General features: G+C 41.7%; 1 protein-coding gene across 1 annotated transcript in view; it reads left to right on the top strand.

Annotated features, from left to right (window-relative positions):
* The window catches only part of STAB1 (stabilin 1), a 394,908-nt gene that overhangs the window by 40,454 nt on the left and 334,796 nt on the right, over nucleotides 1-19,658 (top strand). The window contains exon 3 of the mRNA XM_077452219.1: nucleotides 17,028-17,143. Coding sequence (XP_077308345.1) covers nucleotides 17,028-17,143 — 116 coding nt within the window. The remainder of the gene's footprint in view (nucleotides 1-17,027; nucleotides 17,144-19,658) is intronic.

The following is a 19,658-nucleotide window of genomic DNA, read 5'->3' as shown; positions in this document are numbered from 1 at the left end:
GCCAGCTTCTGTATACCCAAGTGCCCACAATTTTTAAAATCCTAACCTGTTCCTGGGAGATCTTGAGGGTTGTTTTAGCTGAGATTTGCCATTGTACCAACATCAGATCACAAACACAATCAACAATTTCAGGAGTTGACACTGATCTCTCACAAGGTCTCTCAGATCTTGCTGCATCTTCACTCTCAAAATCCCTATTCCTAAGTTGGCACATCACTTTTTCACAGCTGAGTTGAATGGGCACTTATGACTCATTGTATGCATCATACACTCATGGATTTCTCTGGGGTTTTCTTCTACAAATATTAAAACCTCATAAGAGTGCTAGGTTCAATTTTTTATGCATTAAAAAGTGTCTGGGGTGTAGCTTTGCATTTCATTTATTCAACAATACAGTGGGGAAAATAATTATTTGATCCCCCTGCAGGTTTTGTAAGTTTGCACACTTACAAAGAAATTAAAGTGGTTGTAAACCCTTACAAACCACTTTCACCTACAGGTAAGCCTAGATTAAGGCTTACCTGTAGGTTCAAGAAATATCTCCTAAACCTATACGGTTTAGGAGGTATTTACCTGAAGACAGCCACCACTGTCTACGGCGCATGCGTCGTAGACAGCGGCGCGCAGGCACACTGGGTAAGTCGCAGATCGCGGCGATATGCCACGAGTGTCGGCTCCCGTGCGCATGCGCGGGAGTGACATCATTGCTGCTCTGGCGAATCACAGCGCCGGAGCAGCGAGACCCACCAAGAAGATGGACGCTCGAAACTACAGGGGACAGCAGTGACATCGCTGGCTCCTGTGTCAGGTAAGTGACACTGTGTGGGCGACACAGTGGTGTAGTGGTTAGCACTGTCGCCTAGCAGCAAGAAGGGTCGCTGGTTCAAATCCCAACCAAGACACTACCTGCCTGGAGTTTGCATGTTCTCCCTGTGCCTGCGTGGGTTTCCTCCGGGTACTCTGGTTTCCTCCCACAGTCCAAAGACATGCAGGTAGGTTAATTGGCTTCTGTCCAAAATTGGCCCTAGTATATGAATGGGGACCTTGAATTGTGAGCTCCTTGAGGGTAGGGACTGATGTGAGTGTGCAATGTACAGGGATAGGGACAATTGTAGACACTCAGGTTGAACTTGATGGACTGATGTCTTTATTCAACCTTACTAACTATGAAACTATAATGGACTACTATGCGATGCATAGTAGTCCATTATGCCTTACCTTTGCAAGGAATCAAAGAGGAAGTAAACCCATGAGGGTTTACTTCCTCTTTAAGGGTCTATAATTTTTAACATAGGTGTAAAATGATAGAGACAAAATATCAATAAAAAATCCAGAAAAAAACATAAAACAAATGCTATAAATTAGGTTGCAGTTCGCTGAGTAAAATAAGTATTTGATCCCCATGCAAAAAATGCTGACTATAACCCCCTAGAACACCATCCTTTCAGTCAAACACAGAGGTGCAAACATTATGCTTTGGGGCTGTTTCTCTGCTAAAGGTACTGGTGACTTTGCCACATGGAGGGACCATATATTGTAAAATCTTGGATGAGAACCTTCTTCCCTCAGCAAGAACACTGAAGATGGGTCATGCATGGGTCTTCCAGTATGACAATTTCCCAAAACGTACCGCCAAGGCAACAAAGAATTGGCTCCAGAAGAAGCATATTAAGGCCATGGAGCGGCCTAGCCAGTCTCCAGACCTTAATCCTATAGAAAATATCTGGAAGGAGCAGAAACTTTGAGTTGCCAAGTAACAACCAAGAAACCTTAAGGATTTAATGTCTTACCTCTGTGCTTGCCAACAAGAGTTTCTCCATCAAGTACTAAGTCAGGTTTTGCTTGGGAAACAAATATTTGTGTTACTCACTGAACTGCAACTAAATTTATAACATTTGTATCATGTGTTTTTCTCAGATTTTTGCTTGATATTATGTCTCCATCATTTAAAATACACCTATGATAAAAATTATAGACTCTTCATTTCTTTGTAAGTGGGCAAACTTACAAAATCTGCAGGAGATCATATAATTATTTTCCCCACTGTATGTCAAATATTAATATGAGAAGTAATTATGAGAAAGGGCTTTTAAAATACCTTGACAATAAATTGTATTCCGATAGAGCCATGGGAATTCTTTGTTTTTCTTTTTGATATATTTTGATACATTTTGGTAACAGGAAAATAGAGTTATTCAGTTGAGTTCCAATCAGAGGTTTTAGTTTTTTGTATATTGTATATAAGCCACAAAGCTTCTTTTTTTGAGCTTTGGATAGAGTGGGGTAGCGTTAAAATTTTCAAGATTTTATATCTGTCTGGGGAGATTTTCCCTTAGTTTCTGTCTCTGACATGTGTACAAAAAATTATGTGTGGGTGTCACTGAGACAGGAAGGCACAAGAAGCAATGAAAACATTTTCAGAGGTTCTAGCCTTTCATCAAACTAAAACTGCTTTTGCCTTTGTCCTCATTGAAGAATTTTGCTATCACTTCCTGATCTTACAAGTCACAAAAAATATGCTCATTGGGAACACTGGGCTTCATTCATTAATGCATATTACATGCGTTATTTAGGTGTCTGGACACATTTTCCTTAAATATCGCATGCGATCCTGAAATTGTCAATTCACTATGCCGGTTTATGGTATTTACTGCAAGACGTTGAAAAGGCTTGGTAAATGCCACATTAAATGACATTAAACTCAATTCACAGAGGGAAATAAATAATGAAATGCAGTATTTAAGGAATTTAAAAATATAATAGCCAATTTTGAGTAGTCTCTGCCTTTTTGGAGCAGTTTTCTCAACAGTAATGCATAGAAACCTCAATATGGAAATCATTAGGGTTGATAACTAAAGAAACATACTTTTAGCTTTGGATAGTGGAGAGGGATTAGAACACCTGTCAGGTTTTTATTGTTGTCTGTGCCCCCAACAGGGAGATTCACCCTCTCTATTTGTCCTGTTTACCATTATCATTGCAAATGAAAGTAAAAGAAAATCACAACACATTTTTGGTTGTCCCCAGAAAAGTAATCAAAGGGAAATCTTTCAATGGGGACACAGATGGCAAAAAAATGAAAAACGCATAGTTATAACTATTACATTCCCCCTTACTCTGTCCACAATAAAAAAAAAAAAGTTGTACCTATAGTTGGACTATAATGGACTGTGCAGTTTACTCCAGAGATTAGTGCATGAGGTAAAGCTTCACTTTAACCACTTGTCGAATGATGGCTACAGCATGGCCGGCTAGTTCCCAAGGATCGGGATAAAGGGTCAATCAGAGGCCCTTTACCACATGATCGCTCCGTCCAATGACAAGGGGATCACTTGTCAACAAATTGGCATCATCAATGCCACTACAGTGCCCATCAGTGCCACTACAGTGCTCATCAGTGCCTCACAAAAGTGTAATAGGTACTCAAGAAATTAGATGTGCAATTTTATGTCCCTAGAAGACTTGACTGGGCTTCCTATCCATTGGGCCTCTGTGTAGACAGGCTGTGTAAAAGTCTCACACATATGGTATCGCCATACTCCGGATGAGTATCAGAATGCATTCTGGGGTTTACTTTTTAGTATTAACATGCCATGTGTTAGAAATATCTTATAAATGAACAACTTTGTGTAAGAAAAAAATGCGTTTTTATTTTCTTTCCACAATTTCCATAAACTTGTGGAAAAAATGACATGTTCAAAAGACTCATTATGCCGCACAGAATATACATTGGGGTGTTTGCTTTACAAAATGGGGTCATTTTGTGGTTGTTTCCACTGTGCTGGTGCTCCAGGGCCTCCAAAAGTATGATAGCTAGTCAAGAAATAAGATGTTTAACTTATGTGCCTAGAACACCTGACAGTGCTCCCTGCATGTTGGGCCTCTGTATGTTGCTAGGCTATGAAAAAGTCTCACACATGTGGTATCCGGAGCAGCAGAATGTGTTTTGGGGTGTAGTTGCAAGTATGCATATGCCATGTGAGAGAAATAACCTGTTAATATGAAATTTTTGTAAAAAATAAATAGTGGAAAAAAATTAAAACTTAAAAAAACTCACCATGCCTCTTACTAAATACCTTTGAATGTCTACTTTCCAAAAAGGGGCTGGAAATACATTGTACAATTTTCTTATTCCATTTCTGTTAGATTTACCTTCAACTATGTTGTGCCTAATTGCATACAAATTGCAAGTGTTCAGGTTTGACCTCATATTAAATGGTTTTGTTAAACCTAAAGGAAAATTGTACAAGAAACATATATAATATATGGCCAGCCTTAGGCTCAGTTCACACTGCTGTGATGTGAGAACCCATGCAAATCCATTCATTGGGGGAGTTTGTGTGTTTAATGAAAAAAAAAGAAAAGAAAAAACTTGTCTGACTATAGATCTATGTTTATCCCAAGCATGTTTGAAGCCATTTATTGTTGACTGTCTCACTACCTCTTTTGGTAGTTTATTCCAATCATCAGCCACCCTTACAGTAAAATATTACTTTCTAAGATTTGTTTTGAACTTTCCTCTAGTTTGTTTTTGAGGTCATGTCCTCATGTTCTTGATTTTGGTTTCATATTGAAAAGACTGCCTTCTTGGACCACATTCACCCCCTTGATGCATTTAAAGGTTTCAATCATCTCTCCCCTTTCCCTTCTTTCCTCCAGACAGTACATATTCAGTTCCTGAAGTCACTCTCGATATGTTTTATCCCCCACACCTTTCACCATTTTTGTTACCCGTCTCTGAACTCGTTCTATCCTATCAGTAGCTTTTTTGTAAGTGAGCTCTCCAGGACTGGACACAGTATTCTAAATGAGGTTTCAATAAAGATCTATATAAGGGAATCGTAACCTCCTTCCTCCTTATGGTTATCCCTCTAGTGATGCATCCTGGAATTCTATTCGCTTTTCCCACTGCCTGGTCACACTGTGTGCTCATTTTGCAATCATCTAAAATAAGCACCCCCAAATCTTTTTCTTCTGTAGTGGTTAACACTGTACCCCCAATTTTGTACTCTCTTAGGGGATTCTTTTTCCCTAGGTGCATTATTTTATATTTAGAAATATTGAACTGCAGTGTCCACTGCTTTGACCAGTCTTCCAGCAATGCCATATCAGGTTCCATGTTAGACACCTCCAGAGATATCAATCCTATTACAAACCTTTGTGTCATCAGCTAAAATACATACCTTGCCCAACAAACCTTTATATCACTTACATATAGGTAAAATAGAACAGGACCCAGTACAGAGCCTTGTGAAATACCACTAGTGACTGGTCTCTGTTCTGAGTGAACCCCATTTATAACAACACTCTAGGATCTATCCTTTAGCCAACTGCATATCTACTGAACCACCCAAGGATTAAGGCCTAGCTTGTACAACTTTTGTATTAGATCAGGGGTAGGGAACCTATGGCTCGCGAGCCAGATGTGGCTCTTTTGATGGCTGCATCTGGCTCTCGCCTCTCAATCCACGGATTGCGTGGTGTGCCGATCCGTGGATTGAGCCCATAGGAAAAGCCGCAGCTTTGGCCTAGCTCCGGAGCTGCGCCCATCTTGGTACATCCGGCGGCGGCCTAGGTGAGTGGCGCGTTGACGTCATCATCACCCACCTCAACTGCTCGTGGATCTGCCTGCCTACGTAATGGTAAGCAAGCAGACAATCATAGGGGAGATGTGGATATTACAGTGGGGGAGATGACTTGGATACTACAGTTATAGTTGAATTTAGTCGATTAATCTATAAAAAAAAAAAAAAATAGTTTTAAACATATTGTATGGCTCTCGTGGAATTACATTTTAAAATATATGGCGTTCATGGCTCTCCCAGCCAAAAAGGTTCCCTACCCCTGTATTAGATTATTATGTGGACCTGTATCAAATGCCTTGCTGAAATTAAGATACGCTTAATCCACAGCATCACCCTGATCCAAAACACTGGTAATATAATCAAAAAATTCAATCAGATTAGTCTGACATGATCTGTCCTGAGTAAAGCCATACTGCTTTGGGTCCAGCAAGCTGTGTATTTTTAGCTCATCAATGATCCTTCTTTTCAGGAGTGATTAAATTAACTTGACTACAATTGTTGTAAAACTCACTGGCCTGTAATTGCCAGCTTCTACCGTGCTGCCCTTCTTGAGGATAGGTACAATATTAGCTGTCCGCCACTTATGCAGAACTTCTCCTGTTAGAAGGGATTGATTAAAAGTATTGCTTAACGATCCAACAAATGTATCCAAAAGTTCTCTTAGAACTCTGGAATGAATACCATTAGGGCCCATTACTTTATTAAGTTTTAACCAAGCCAGCTCCTCTTCTACCTCTGTCCCCAGAAATCCTAGAAATTAACCATCAGTACTAGAATCAATATGATTCCTGAACTTGTTATTGTTAGTACATTTTTTTCTGAGAAGACTGAACAGAAGTAATTGTTTAAATGGTTTACTACATCCTGGTCTCCCTCGACATACAGTATGTATTGTGCACAGTTTTCATTTTAGTGATCCCCTTCCCTTGTTTTTTTTTCTTCTATCACCAATGTACCTGAAAAAAATATTTTATCTCCTATTTTATATCCTTTCTTAAAAGAGAAGGAGAAATTTCCTCCTCTTTCTGTACTTTGTCTATTTTTATTCTCCTCTCTGTCAGGTACACCTTCTGTTTCATTGAATCTTCTATATGCTATTTTTATTTCCTTTACTATCCTACTTGCCTCTTTAGTAAAATTCTTACTAACTTGCCTGACATCTAGTTGCCTCCAGAAGAGTAGACTTTAATAGTGCCCACTGATTACTCACACCTGTCATTTTACTCCAACCTTTCAATTCATTAGAAATTTCTCCATTTCAGCAAAATGTGTCCCTTTTAACCACCTCAATATACTGGGCACTTTCACCCCCTTCCTTCCCAGACCAATTTTCAGCTTTCAGTGCTCTTGCACTTTGAATGACAATTACTCGGTCATGCTACATTGTACCCGAATGAAAGTTTTTATAATTTTATTCTCACAAATAGAGCTTTTTTTGGTGGTATTTATTCACCACTGAGGTTTTTTTTTTTGCGATATAAGCGGAAAAAAAGCGAAAATTAAATAAAAAAATATTTTCTACTTTGTTTTAAAATAAATCCAATAAAATCAAATGTCATCATAAATTTAGGCCAGAATGTATTCTGCTACATGTCTTTGGTAAAAATAAAATGCTGATAAGTGTATGATAATTGGTTTGTGTGAAAGTTCTAGAGTCTGCAAGCTATGCTACGTATCATTGAAAATTGATCAGTCCTGATGTACTAATGGCCTATCTCATTTGTTAAGGCCCTAATATGTCAAGACAGTACAGGTACCCCCCAAATTACCCCTTCTTGTAAAGATGACAGACCAAGGTATTTAGTAAGAGGCATGGTGATTTTTTGAAGTTACAATTTTTTGCCCACAATAGTTTGGAAAAAACTAAGATTTTTTTTCTTTCACAAAATTGTTATTCAATCAGTTATTTCTCATGGCATAGATAAACTTGCAATTACACCCCAAAATGTATTCTACTACTCCTCCTGAGTATGGAAATACCACATGTGTTAGACTTTTTCACAGCCTGGCCACATACAGAGGCCCAACATGCAGGGAGTACCATCAGATGTTCTAATGGCATAAATTACATCTTTTGTTTCCTGACTACCTACCACATTTTTGAAGGCCCTGGAGCACCAGGACAATGGAATTACCCACAAAATGACCCCATTTTGGAAAGCAAACACCCCAGATATATAGTCTAGGAGCCATAATGAGTCTTTTGAACACGTCATTTATTTTCCGCAAGTTTTTGGAAAATGTGGAAAGAAAATAAAAACATATTTTACACAAAGTTGTCAAGATATTTCTAACACATAGTGTGCACATAGCAAAAACTACCCCCCCCCCCCCAATGCAGGGAGCACCATCAACCATTCTAAAGGCAAAAAATTACACATTTATTTTCCTGAGTACCTATCATATTTTTGAAGGATGATCATGGACGATGTGCGCCCGGTAATCACGGACAGATGTTTACTGAGACAGGTGTGTACTGGGGCAGATGTGTGATTGGTGTTGGTATTTTTCACTGTGTTTAGGGACACTGGCTGGGTGATCAGTGTGTAAAAAGCTGTAAAAAAACAGCTCATACACACTGATCCCCAGCTCGCAGATCTGCTTTCTTCTCCTCACTGACTCTGTGCGAGGAGAAGCAGAGCCAATCGCCTGCCAATGGCTCTTGGCTTACACTACATGATGGCTGTCATTGGACACAGCTGTCATGTGATCAGGAGCGCCAATTACAGAGCCCTCCCACCTAGTGATGTTGCCCGGTCTCTGGGGGATACGAGCACATCTGGATTGCACCGCTGCGTGGGCATGTGATCCCGCTTCCTGTGATGTCCCCTCCCAGGCTCTTTACATCACATGATGGCTGTGATTGGACACAGCCATCATGTGATCAGGAGAGCAAGTCACAGAGCCCTCCTGCCGATCCGAGATGCGGTGTGTCTGGGGGACACGCGCGCATCGGGATTGTGTGGCTGCGCAATCCCTCTGCTTCTGAAGGACATTCAGAAATGTCCACTCAGAAGGGGGAAGTGCCCACCCGGCCATTTGTGCAGTGACCGGGTGGGAAGTGGTTAAAATCTAAAACTTTTTGTATATGATTTTTCAGTTCTTGTTTTAATATCAAACCAAAGACATTGGTGATCACTAGAACCCTAATTCTCTCAAGCCTCAACATCAGTCGATCCCCATTTGTCAGTACTCAGTCTAGAATATGATCACCTTGGGTTGGGCTTTTTATTAACTGTTTTAGAGAAACCCCATTCAGTTCTTCCATTACATCCCTGCTGCTGCTTGTACAGTGCCTTGAAAAAGTATTCATACTCCTTGAAATTTTCCACATTTTGTCATGTTACAAATAAATATCTGAAAAGTGTGGCGTGCATTTGTATTCAGCCCCCTTTACCACGATACCACCAACTAAAATCTAGTGGAACCAATTGCCTTCAGAAGTCACCTAATTAGTAAATGGAGTGCACCTGTGTGTAATTTAATCTCAGTATAAATACAGCTGTTCTGTGAAGCCCACTAAGATTAGAGAACCTTAGTGAACAAACAGCATCATGAAGACCAAGGAACACGCCAGACAGGTCAGGAATAAAGTTGTGGAGAAGTTTAAAGCAGGGTTAGGTTGTAAAAAAAATATCCCTAGCTTTGAACATCTCAGAGTACTGTTCAATCCATCATCCGAAAATGAAAAGAGTATGGCACAACTGCAAACCTACCAAGACATGGCTGTCCACCTAAACTGGCAAGCCCGGCAAGAAGAGCATTAATCAGAGAAGCAGCCAGGAGGCCCATGGGAACTCTGGAGGAGCTGCAGAGATCCAAAGCTCAGGTGGGAGAATCTGTCTACAGGACAACTATTAGTTGTGCACGCCACAAATCTGGCCTTTATGGAAGAGTGTCAAGAAGAAAGCCATTGGTGAAAGAAAGCCATAAAACGTCTGATTTGCAGTTTGCGAGAAGCCATGTGGAGGACACAGCAAACGTGGTAGAAGGTTCTTTGGTAAGATGAGACCAAATTAAACTTTCTTTATTGTACATCATGGGACACAGATCCTTAAGTAATTACTTAATGGGTTATAGGCCACCTTCAGGTGATGAACACTGGTTACACCCAATCCAGGAAGTTCACTCCCTATATAACCTCTCCTCCTTCCAGGAGCACATAGTTTTTTTCACCAGTGTCTAAGGTGTTGGTCACGAGTGAAGATGTGCTCTGAGGAGCTCCAGGAGGCATCCATGCTGAATTTAAATAGCCTCCATAAACATCAAATCCATCCAAAGTGCCACTAAGGCCTAAAAGGATGGTACCCGGGGCCTCGTATCCGAAACACAAGGTTTTGACTGTAATGCCTCTCTTTGTAGGGCTGGACCCCGGGAACCCAGGGCTTTGGTCTTGCTACATTACCTAGCTTTCCTGGTAGGGTGCTTTACAGGTTCAAGGGAGTTGGAACCCCACTATCTAGGGACCCAGTCCTTAAAGGTTTTGTAAACGCAGCCCGCCATGATGGGTGAAGTTTGGATTGTCTGTTAATTCAGCAAATCCTGTGGTGGGAATAAGGTAAGGGAGGAAACATGGATATTAACAACACCTATGTATTCTTCTTTAAGGGAAAAAATGTTGTCATGCCTTAATTCTCTACTAGAGGGAGTCTATGCACATATCTTACTCTGTTGTCTTCACTGTAAAGCTCAGTCTGTGTGTGGTCGCAGCAGCGTGTGCAGGGAGATTTTTATCAAGGTAAAAGAAATCTGCAAAATGTTTTCTTTCTCCCCCCTGAAGGGACCAGAGGGTTAAGGGGACATCAGCACTGTAACCCCTTACATTACCCCCTGTACACTGCGGGGGGTGTGGAGGCCCCGCTGGTACTGCTAATTTTATTACTGTTGGCTGATTTTGCTGTTGCTGGACGGGTTTCTGCCTCTTCCCCCCCCCCCCCCATGTTTGGTCTGTGGACCCGAAAACGCTGCGCGCGAGCGTGGGAACATTTTTAAATGTAAAAAGGGGCAAAAAATTATCGGAGAGGGTGGAGCCTAAGCGCGGTGCCGTGAACGTCCACGAGGACGCACTGCAGGCTAAAACAAATAAAACTACAGCTGTGACAGTCTCTCACAGGAGCTGTGGGACACAAGAGGGTTGCAAACTGGCATTACTGATACAGGAAGGACACCTTTTTCCCAGAACTAGGCTGAACTTTATAGCAGCTTTAAATGTCATGACTATATTCAGCGATTAAGTGCAATTTGTATAATGCCTCTGTTTTTGTACTTAGGACTATGCCTACCAAAAAAGACACCACAAAAAACTAAAAAGTAAAGGTTTCACTCCCAGGCGTTAGGATCTAGAGTCACATTTCCACGCTGTCATCCTCTCCTGAATTGCCAGTTATGGCAAGCCAGGGTGAACCGTTGGAACAAATTGATGTGCACCATGCTTCTCACATGTCAGCCCCTATATAGATGACTGAAGATGTCCTTTCCTCCTTCTTGCAGGGTCTGGAAGGAAGATTAGCGGCTTTAATCGCATACTCCATTCAAATGGATAGGAAACGTGCTAGATCCCCTTCCCCCACTTCAGAACATTTGCAAGGGAAACAGTGGGCTCAGGATGAGGTGTTACCCTCAGTCGATCGGAGGAAAAACAAACCGATGGTTCCTCTGTGGAGGAAACAATGGTAGATGAACCTTTTTCAGCCTCACAATCTGAGAAATTGCTGATACAAACACTTACAGAGACGGTTCATTCTACTTTCATGCTGCCCCTAACGCCGTCTCCTGAAAGCTCAGTTTCTTCTTTGGGTTCCTTAAGACTGCTGAATGGGATCACCCGGATAAGCATTTTCTCCCTCCTAAGAGATTTTCAATTCTCTACCCTCTGGAGGAGAAATTCTCAGACTCTAGAGGAAAACCTCAGGGTCAGACCCAGGCTCAAAAGAAGTCCGAGGGCTGGAAACCTGCAAAGTAGAATCCTAAAGCCTCATCGTGAAGAGGCAACCCCCCTCACCAAGGTGGGTGGAAGACTTCTGCAGTTTTCAGAAGTCTGGAAAGAGGAAATTCAGGACAGGTGGGTCATCTCCACGTTAACGCTGGGGTACAAGCTGGAATTTCAGGACTTTCCACTTCTCACTTCCTGAGGTCAAACATTCCAAAAGATCCAGAGAAAATACCATCTCTGTTTTAGACACTAGACTGATTAATATCTCAAGGGGTGATCATACAGAGCCCCACAAAAGAGCAAGGTCTGGGGTTTTATTCAAATCTTTTTATGGTATCAAATCCAAATGGGGATGTCGGACCCATTCTAGATCTAAAAAAATCGAAATTGGTTCCTGAAGATCCGCTCCTTTCGCATGGAGACGATCAGGTCAGTAGTTTCTATCCTTCTAGGAGAAGAAATTCTGGCATCACTTAACATCAGGGATGCATATCTGCATGTCCCTATATTTCCCGCTCAGCAAAAGTTTCTGCGGTTCGAGTCAGAACAGCAGCATTTTCAGTTTGTAGCCCTGCCCTCCGGGCTAGTCACAGCCCCCCGGGTGTTCACAAAAGTGCTGCCCCCCACCTCTAGCCAGGTTAAGGACACAGGGCATAACAGTCGTAGCGTACCTAGATGCTCTATTTCTAATAGATAAGTCGGTGGCTCGTTTGGAGCAAAGCGTATGCACTACAACCAACTATCTGGAAAGTTTGGGTTGAACCTAGAGAAATCTGCCTTAATACTGGTAAAAAGGCTGGAGTACTTGGGTCTGATCATAGACACAGCCCAGGAAAAGGTGTTCTTGTCTCAGGCAAAGATCAACTCCATAAGAGAGCTGGTGCGGATGGTCAGGTCAAATGGCAATCCCTCCATTCCCCTTTGCATGAGGTTGCTAGGAACCATGGTGGCTTCATTCGAAGCAGTTCCCTATGCCCAGTTTCATTCAAGACTTTTGCAAAACAGTATCCTGTCTGCTTGGAACAAAACAATTCAAGCTTTAGACTTGCAATTGTGGCTGTCCTCGAGAATGTTCCACTTGGTTACTAACCCAGAATCTGTTAAAAGGAAAATCCTTCAGACCAGTCATCTGGAAAGTGGTAACAATGGATGCCAGCCTTACAGGCTGAGGAGCAGTACTAGAAAAGACAACTGTCCAGGGATAGTGGTCAATAACCAAAAGAACCTTTCCCATCAATATCCTAGAGATTTGGGCAGTGCGTCTGGCTCTAAAGGCCTGGACTTTTAGGTTAAGGGATTGTCCTGTCAAGATTCAATCCGACAATGCCACAGCTGTGGCCTTTATCAATCACCAAGGGGGCATCAAAAGTCTTTCAGCGCAGAGAGAGGTGAACCATATTCTAACTTGGGCAGAAAGGAATGTTCTGTGCCTATTGGCAGGCGGACTACTTGAGTCGCCAGCAGTTATTCCCAGGGGAATGGTCTCTTCACCCCGACATATTTTGGGCTGTTTGCCAAAGATGGGGGACTCCGAACGTAGATCTTCTAGTGTCCAGGTTCAACATGAAGTTAGTCAACTTTGTGGCCAGAACAAGGGATCCACTCGCATGTGGAATGGATGCGCTGGTGACCCCGTGAGATCATTTTCTCACTGATCTATGTATTCCCCCCTATTCAGTTGCTGCCTCGATTTCTTTAAAGGATCAAGCTGGAAAGAAAGCCAGTAATTCTGGTGGCACCAGCATGGCCCAGAAGGTCATGGTATGCAGAAATCATAAAGATGGCAGTGGATGGCCCATGGTCCTTCCCACTATGGCCAGATCTGCTCTCACAGGGACCGATATTCCATCCTTCCTTACTGTCTCTAAATTTAATGGCTTGGCTATTGAAACCCACATTCTGAAGAAACATGGGCTTTCCGGGTCAGTTATCTCTACCTTAATTAATGCAAGGAAGCCAGCATCCAGAACTATATATTATAGAGTCTGGAGGGCTTATGTTTCCTGGTGTGAATCCAAGGGTTGGCACCCTCTGAGATATATCATAGGCAGAATTCTTGCCTTTCTACAATTAGGGGTAGAAATTAATTTGACCTTGAGTAATATTAAAGTCCAAGTCTCAGCTTTATCGGTTTTATTTCAAAGACCACTTGCTACTCATTCTTTAATCCTGGGGTTTTATACAAGGGGTGATGCGGCTTAATCCACCCGTCAAACCTCCCTTGAACCCTTAGAACTTGTTTTTTTTACCAAAAGTGGTCTCTGGTTGAACCAAGATATTGTCCTGCCAATGGTTTTTCCAAAACCATGTTACAGGGAAGAAAAGTCACTACATTGTCTTGATGTGGTGAGAGCAGTGAAAATCTATTTAAAGGCAACTGCTCAGATTCGTAAGATTGGTGTCTTATTTATTCTGCCAGAGGGTCCTAAGAAAGGACAGGCAGCATTGCTAAGTGGATTCGGCAAGTTATAATTCAAACTTATGATTAAGGGGTAAGATTCCCCCTTTTTCAAGTTAAGCCACACTCTACTGCAGGCAGCAGTATAAGTCCTCAAGTCTGGGGGTACCCTCCGGGTTGTGTCTCCCTCCCCTCAAGTAGCATTGCTATGGGACTTCCCATTAAGTAATTACTTAAGGCTCTGTGTCCCATGATGTACGATAAAGTAAATAGTATTTTTAACGGCTTACCTGTAAAATCCTTTTCTTGTAGTAGATCATGGGACACAGAGGTCCCTCCCCTCTTTTTTGTGATTTATGTGTATTGCTTTGCTACAAAAACTAGTGTGCTCCTGGAAGGAGGGGTTATATGGGGAGTGAACTTCCTGGATTGGGTATAACCAGTGTCCATCACCTGAAGGTGGCATATAACCCATTAAGTAATTACTCAAGGCTCTGTGTCCCATGATATACTCCAAGAAAAGGATTTTACAGGTAAGCTGTTATAAAAATCCTTTTTTTTTTTGGCTTAAAAGCAAATGCTGTGTGTGGTGGTAAATTAACACTGCACATCACCCTGAACCCTGGTGGCAGCATCATGTTTTGGGGATGCTTTTTTCAGCAGGGAGGGAAGCTGGTCAGAATTGATGGAAAGATGGATGGAGCCAAATACAGTGCAATATTGGAATAAAAACCTGCTATATTCTCCAAAAGACTTGAGATGGGGCGGAGGTTTACCTTCCAGCAGGACAACAAGCCAAAACATACAGCTAGAGCTACAATGGGAGGGTTTAGATCAAAGCATATTCATTTGTTAGAATGGTCCAGTCAAAGTCTAGACCTAAATCCAATTGAGAATCTGTGGCAAGACTTGAAAATTGCTGTTCACAGATGCTCTCCATCCAATCTGACAGAGCTTGAGCTATTTTGTGTAAAAAATGTTGAAAACCATTTATCATTTTCCTTCCACCTCACAATTATGTGCCACTTTGTGTTGGTTTATCACATAAAATCCTAATAAAATACATTTACGTTTTTGGTTGTAACATGACAAAATGTGGAAAATGTCAAGGGGTATGAATGCTTTTTCAAGGCACTGTAATAACAGTTTGGGAATTCCAGTTAATGTCAGGCATGTTAAAGTCACCCATAATGCAAACCTCTCCTTTCATTGCCATTTGAGTTATCTCATCAATCAACAAGTTATCATAATCTTCAGTCTGTCCTGGAGGTCTGTATACTACACCAATTCTAAGGGAAGATCCCTCCCTGGTTGGAAGGCAGACCCAGAGGATTTTGAGTATTTCATTTGTTTTTTTAATTAATGTTAGTGTTGAGCTATTTTTTACATAAATGGAAATTCCACCTCCCCTCTTCCCTACTCTGTCATTTCTGTATAGTGTGTACCCTGGTTATTTTCCAGTCATTTGAATCATTGAACCACATCTCTGTAATTGTAACAATGTTCACGTTGTCCCTAGACATAAGAGTTGTAGAATTGTACAAGAAAATTGTATTGTGTATGGCCAGCCTTAGGCTCGGTTCTCACTGCTGCGATGCGAGAACCTGTGCGATTCCAGTAGGGTTCCCGCATCGCATACAACTCGCAGGCAGTTCACACTGCCCTTTCCGAACCACTGCGGGTGTCAATACAAAGTTAATGACACCCCCAGGTTGGTTCACATATCGCAGTGCGAACTGTCAATTCGGACAGGAATCAAATCGCATGGGTGTATCCGATTCTGGTGCGGACCAAAAAAAGGGTCCTGCCGGACTTTGGTCTGAATTTGATGCAAATTCAGTCATACAGTCTATATGGCAGAATTTGCATTGCACATACATTGCATGTGATTTGCACAAAGGGACCATGGACGGGTCCATGTATTATCAAATCTTGGGTGAGAACCTCCTTCCCTACCCTGAAAATGGGTCGTGGTTGGGTATTTCAGCATGACAATGACCCAAAACACATGGCCAAAGCAACAAAGGAGTGGCTCAAGAAGAAGCGCTTTAAGGTCCTGGAGTGGCTTAGCCAGTCTCCAGACCTTAATCCCATAGAAAATGTATGGAGGGAGCTGAAAGTTCGAGTTACCAAGCATCAGCCTTGAAACCTTATTGACTTCAAGGTCATCTGCAAAGAGGAGTGGGGCAAAATCCCTCCTGAGATGTGTGCAAACCTGGTGGCCAACTACAAGAAACATCTGACCTCTGTGATTGCCAACAAGGGTTTTGCCACTAAGTACTAAGTCATGTTTTGCCAAGGGGTCAAATACGTATTTCACTCATTCAAATGCAAATCAATTTATAACTTTTTTGGAATGCATTTGTTCTGTCTCTCGCTGTTAAAATAAACCTACCATTAAAATTATAGACTGATCATTTCTTTGTCAGTGGGCAAAAATACAAAATCAGCAGAGGGTTTAAATACATTTTTACCTCACTGTGCACATTAAGAGATCATTCACATGTGGCTATACTGCCAAGGTGTGAAGGTGCTGCCCGCCCAAAGCAGCATACTGTTTAATTTCAGCCACAGTATGTGTACAGACCCAAGCAGCTGCATGCCCTTGTTCATTTTGGCAGCCAGGGAGCTGTAAAACTGCAACTCAACCGCTTGGTTTTACCCACCCTCTGGCCGCTTGTGTGAATAAGCCATGACACTGACACCATAATGATACAATATAAAAACAATCAGCAGTGCGAGCACAGATACTTACCACTGTATTTCATGCATGTCTTCTATTTTTATATGCAAATACAAAATAACTCCAACTCCAGACAAAATAATTTTTCCCTTTTGAATAGAGTAGGGGAAGCATTATAACCAATGTCATTTATTTTTTATTTTTCTAACATTCTATTGACCCCTTTCCTCTACTCCATTGAAAACGGGACTTTTATTGCTGTTTGTCTCTATTTCAAAGGAAAACAGAGAGTGAGGACAAATTTTTCGAATACCGACCAAAATAAAAACTTGACAGAAGATCTAACCCCCCCCCCCCCCCTTCAGATTTAGATGGAGTTGGAGTTGCTGCATAGTTTATTTTTTTATGTTCTGTGTTTTTATCCTTTAGCTATACCGTGGATATGGGAGGAGTCGTCCTATCAATGCAGGGCTGCAGACACACTTGTCAATCTGTGATTATAGAACCTGTATGCTGCAAAGGATTTTGGGGTTCTACTTGCTCAGGTTTGAACCTTTAGATTTTCCAACTAAATGTTTTACATACTGTGAGTTCAATAAGGCAGCTATAAAATCAAAGCCTATTATTTTGCACTGAATTAGAGCTTTTGAACGTGTTAGCTTTTACCCCCTTTCAGACTTTATTATGGAGCATTGCATTAATGCAGTGAGTTTGATTGGGACTGTCAACAGACTACAACACCTAAAAATTTTAAGGAAGCACATGGTACATCCCACTCTATTTGTGCATGATTGGCAATGCACTGCAGTAGTATGCATTTCCTTACAGTAAAATGCATAGAATGTAAGCTAGCCTCAAAGCTGAACTCAGGCACTTCTGACAGGTGAGAATTATGTCACGTACACATGATCGAATTGTCTGCCGGACAATTCGATCGTTTGTGGGCTCCAGCAGACTTTTTTATCGTAAAGTCCGGCGGATTTAGAAAGTAGTTTTGACTCAAAATTTGTCCGCCGGACTTGGCTTTCAGCGGACAATCCGTTCGTCAGTGTGCTAGTCCGGCGGACTAAGAATGACACATGCGCTGAAGCAAGTACGAGAAGGAAGCTATTGGCTACTGCCTATTGAACTTCCTTTTTCTAGTCCTGTCATACGTGCTGTATGTCATCACGTTAGAAATCGCCAGACTTTCGGAGCGTCCGTGTGTGGCCAAGTCCGTTCGTTATAAAGTCTGGCGGATTGTTTGCCGGACCAATTCCACCGGACAATTCCATCGTGTGTACATGGCATTAGACAGCTAATGGTTTCCACACATCGTTGCTCGCCAAGACTCGCCACCACAGCACATTATATCCAGAAGAAATGCAGTGGCGTCTGGTGTTCAATATTTGGGGGGGGGGGGGCGGCAAACAAACATGCCCTCTTCACTCGGACAGTATTGTTGCTGAATGTGACCCACTCAAGTGAATGTGCCGAATCTGCTCTACAACCGCGTGCATTGCTGTGTTTGGAGCATGGGGGGGTGGCATTTACAGGGTTAAAAGCATGTTAAACGCCATTAAAAAGTGATCTACTGCATATCACTTTTCAGAAGGATGGCAGAAGCTGTCGCTAATATAAACTTATCCAAAGGGCTCTTAGTGAAATGTTGGGGGAAAGGGGTCTGAGGTAAGTGCTCATCATAATACAATTGGGGTCCAGTCATAAAAACAGCTGATGGTAAATATGGAGCATTTTTTGACAGTTCACTAGAGATTTTACAGAGATAAAAAAAAAGTGTCCAGGAACCAGACCCATTAAAACTGAAGCAGGTTAGTCCATTGGAGCAGAGGTGGTGGAATCTGTGTTAAGAGAGTTATGCCTTGAACACACGATCGGATTGTTGGCCAACAAAACCGTGGAATTTTGTCTGAAGGGTGTTGGCTCAAACTTGTCTTGCATGCACACGGTCACACAATTATTGGGCAAGAATTAACGTAGTGACGTACTATGTGTTTTTTCAGCTCTTTAGCACCACCCCTTGGGCTCCTTCTGCTAATTTCCTGTTAGTAGAAGTTTGGTGAGTGTTGATTCGCGCTTTTCTTTTCACATTTTTCATTTAGCGCTTTTCAGTTTGCGCTTTTCAGTTCACGATTTTCAGTTTGTTTCTGAACGGCCATTCGTCAACCAGACATGTTGTGGAATTGGAGGAGATAATGTGTTATTTTTTATTGGCCTTGGAGTTATTGCTTTGACATTATTTTTTTGGTTGAATAAGGATTTGATTAGGTATATTTTCTATATTTTTGGATGCATAGAATGCACTTTTTGGTTAAGTTCTCTTGGCAGATAGCATGTCTAATTATTATATATTTTTTTTAATGCCCAATAAAATAATTGTGTAGAATAATACTTGGCTATGTTACATAGTTAGCAAGGTCGAATAAAGACACCAGTCCATCCAGTTCAACCTGAGTGAGTTTCTACAATTGGCCCTATCCCTGTACATTGCACACTCACATCGGTCCCTACCCTCAAGGAGCCCACAATCCAAGGTCCCCATTCATATACTAGGGCCAATTTTGGACAGAAGCCAATTAACCTACCTGCATGTCTTTGGAGTGTGGGAGAAAACCGGAGTACCCGGAAGAAACCCACGCAGGCACAGGGAAAACATGCAAACTCCAGGCAGGTAGTGTTGTGGTTGGGATACAAACCAGTGACCTTTTTTACTGCTAGGTGAGAGTGCTAACCACTACACCACTGTGCTGCCCACAGTATGTTTTACTTCAAATGACAGTTTGGGAGTAGGCAGTTACATTTTAAAAAATACAATGTAAAATTGTCAAAGGACACCAACCTAGTTGTTTATTTGGTCTTATAAACTATGGGATAATCATGTTGTGGTAACTTGCACAATTAAAAAAAATAATAATAATATTCTTGCTATCACTAGAAAAAAAAAGCCTTTGAAAATTTGTTTGCCATAACTCCATCAGTATTACCAGCAAAGCATCTTCATTATTATCCCATTAAAGAAGAGAATGTGCGCTGCATTTGGAGATTTCATAATTTGCCACG

Source organism: Lithobates pipiens, unplaced genomic scaffold (assembly GCF_037356315.1).
Source record: "Lithobates pipiens isolate NorthernLeopardFrog02 unplaced genomic scaffold, aLitPip1_a1.2 Scaffold_23, whole genome shotgun sequence".
Taxonomy (NCBI): Eukaryota; Metazoa; Chordata; class Amphibia; order Anura; family Ranidae; genus Lithobates; species Lithobates pipiens.
Note: the sequence above shows the minus strand (reverse complement) of the source record. Positions and strands in the feature narration are given on the sequence as shown.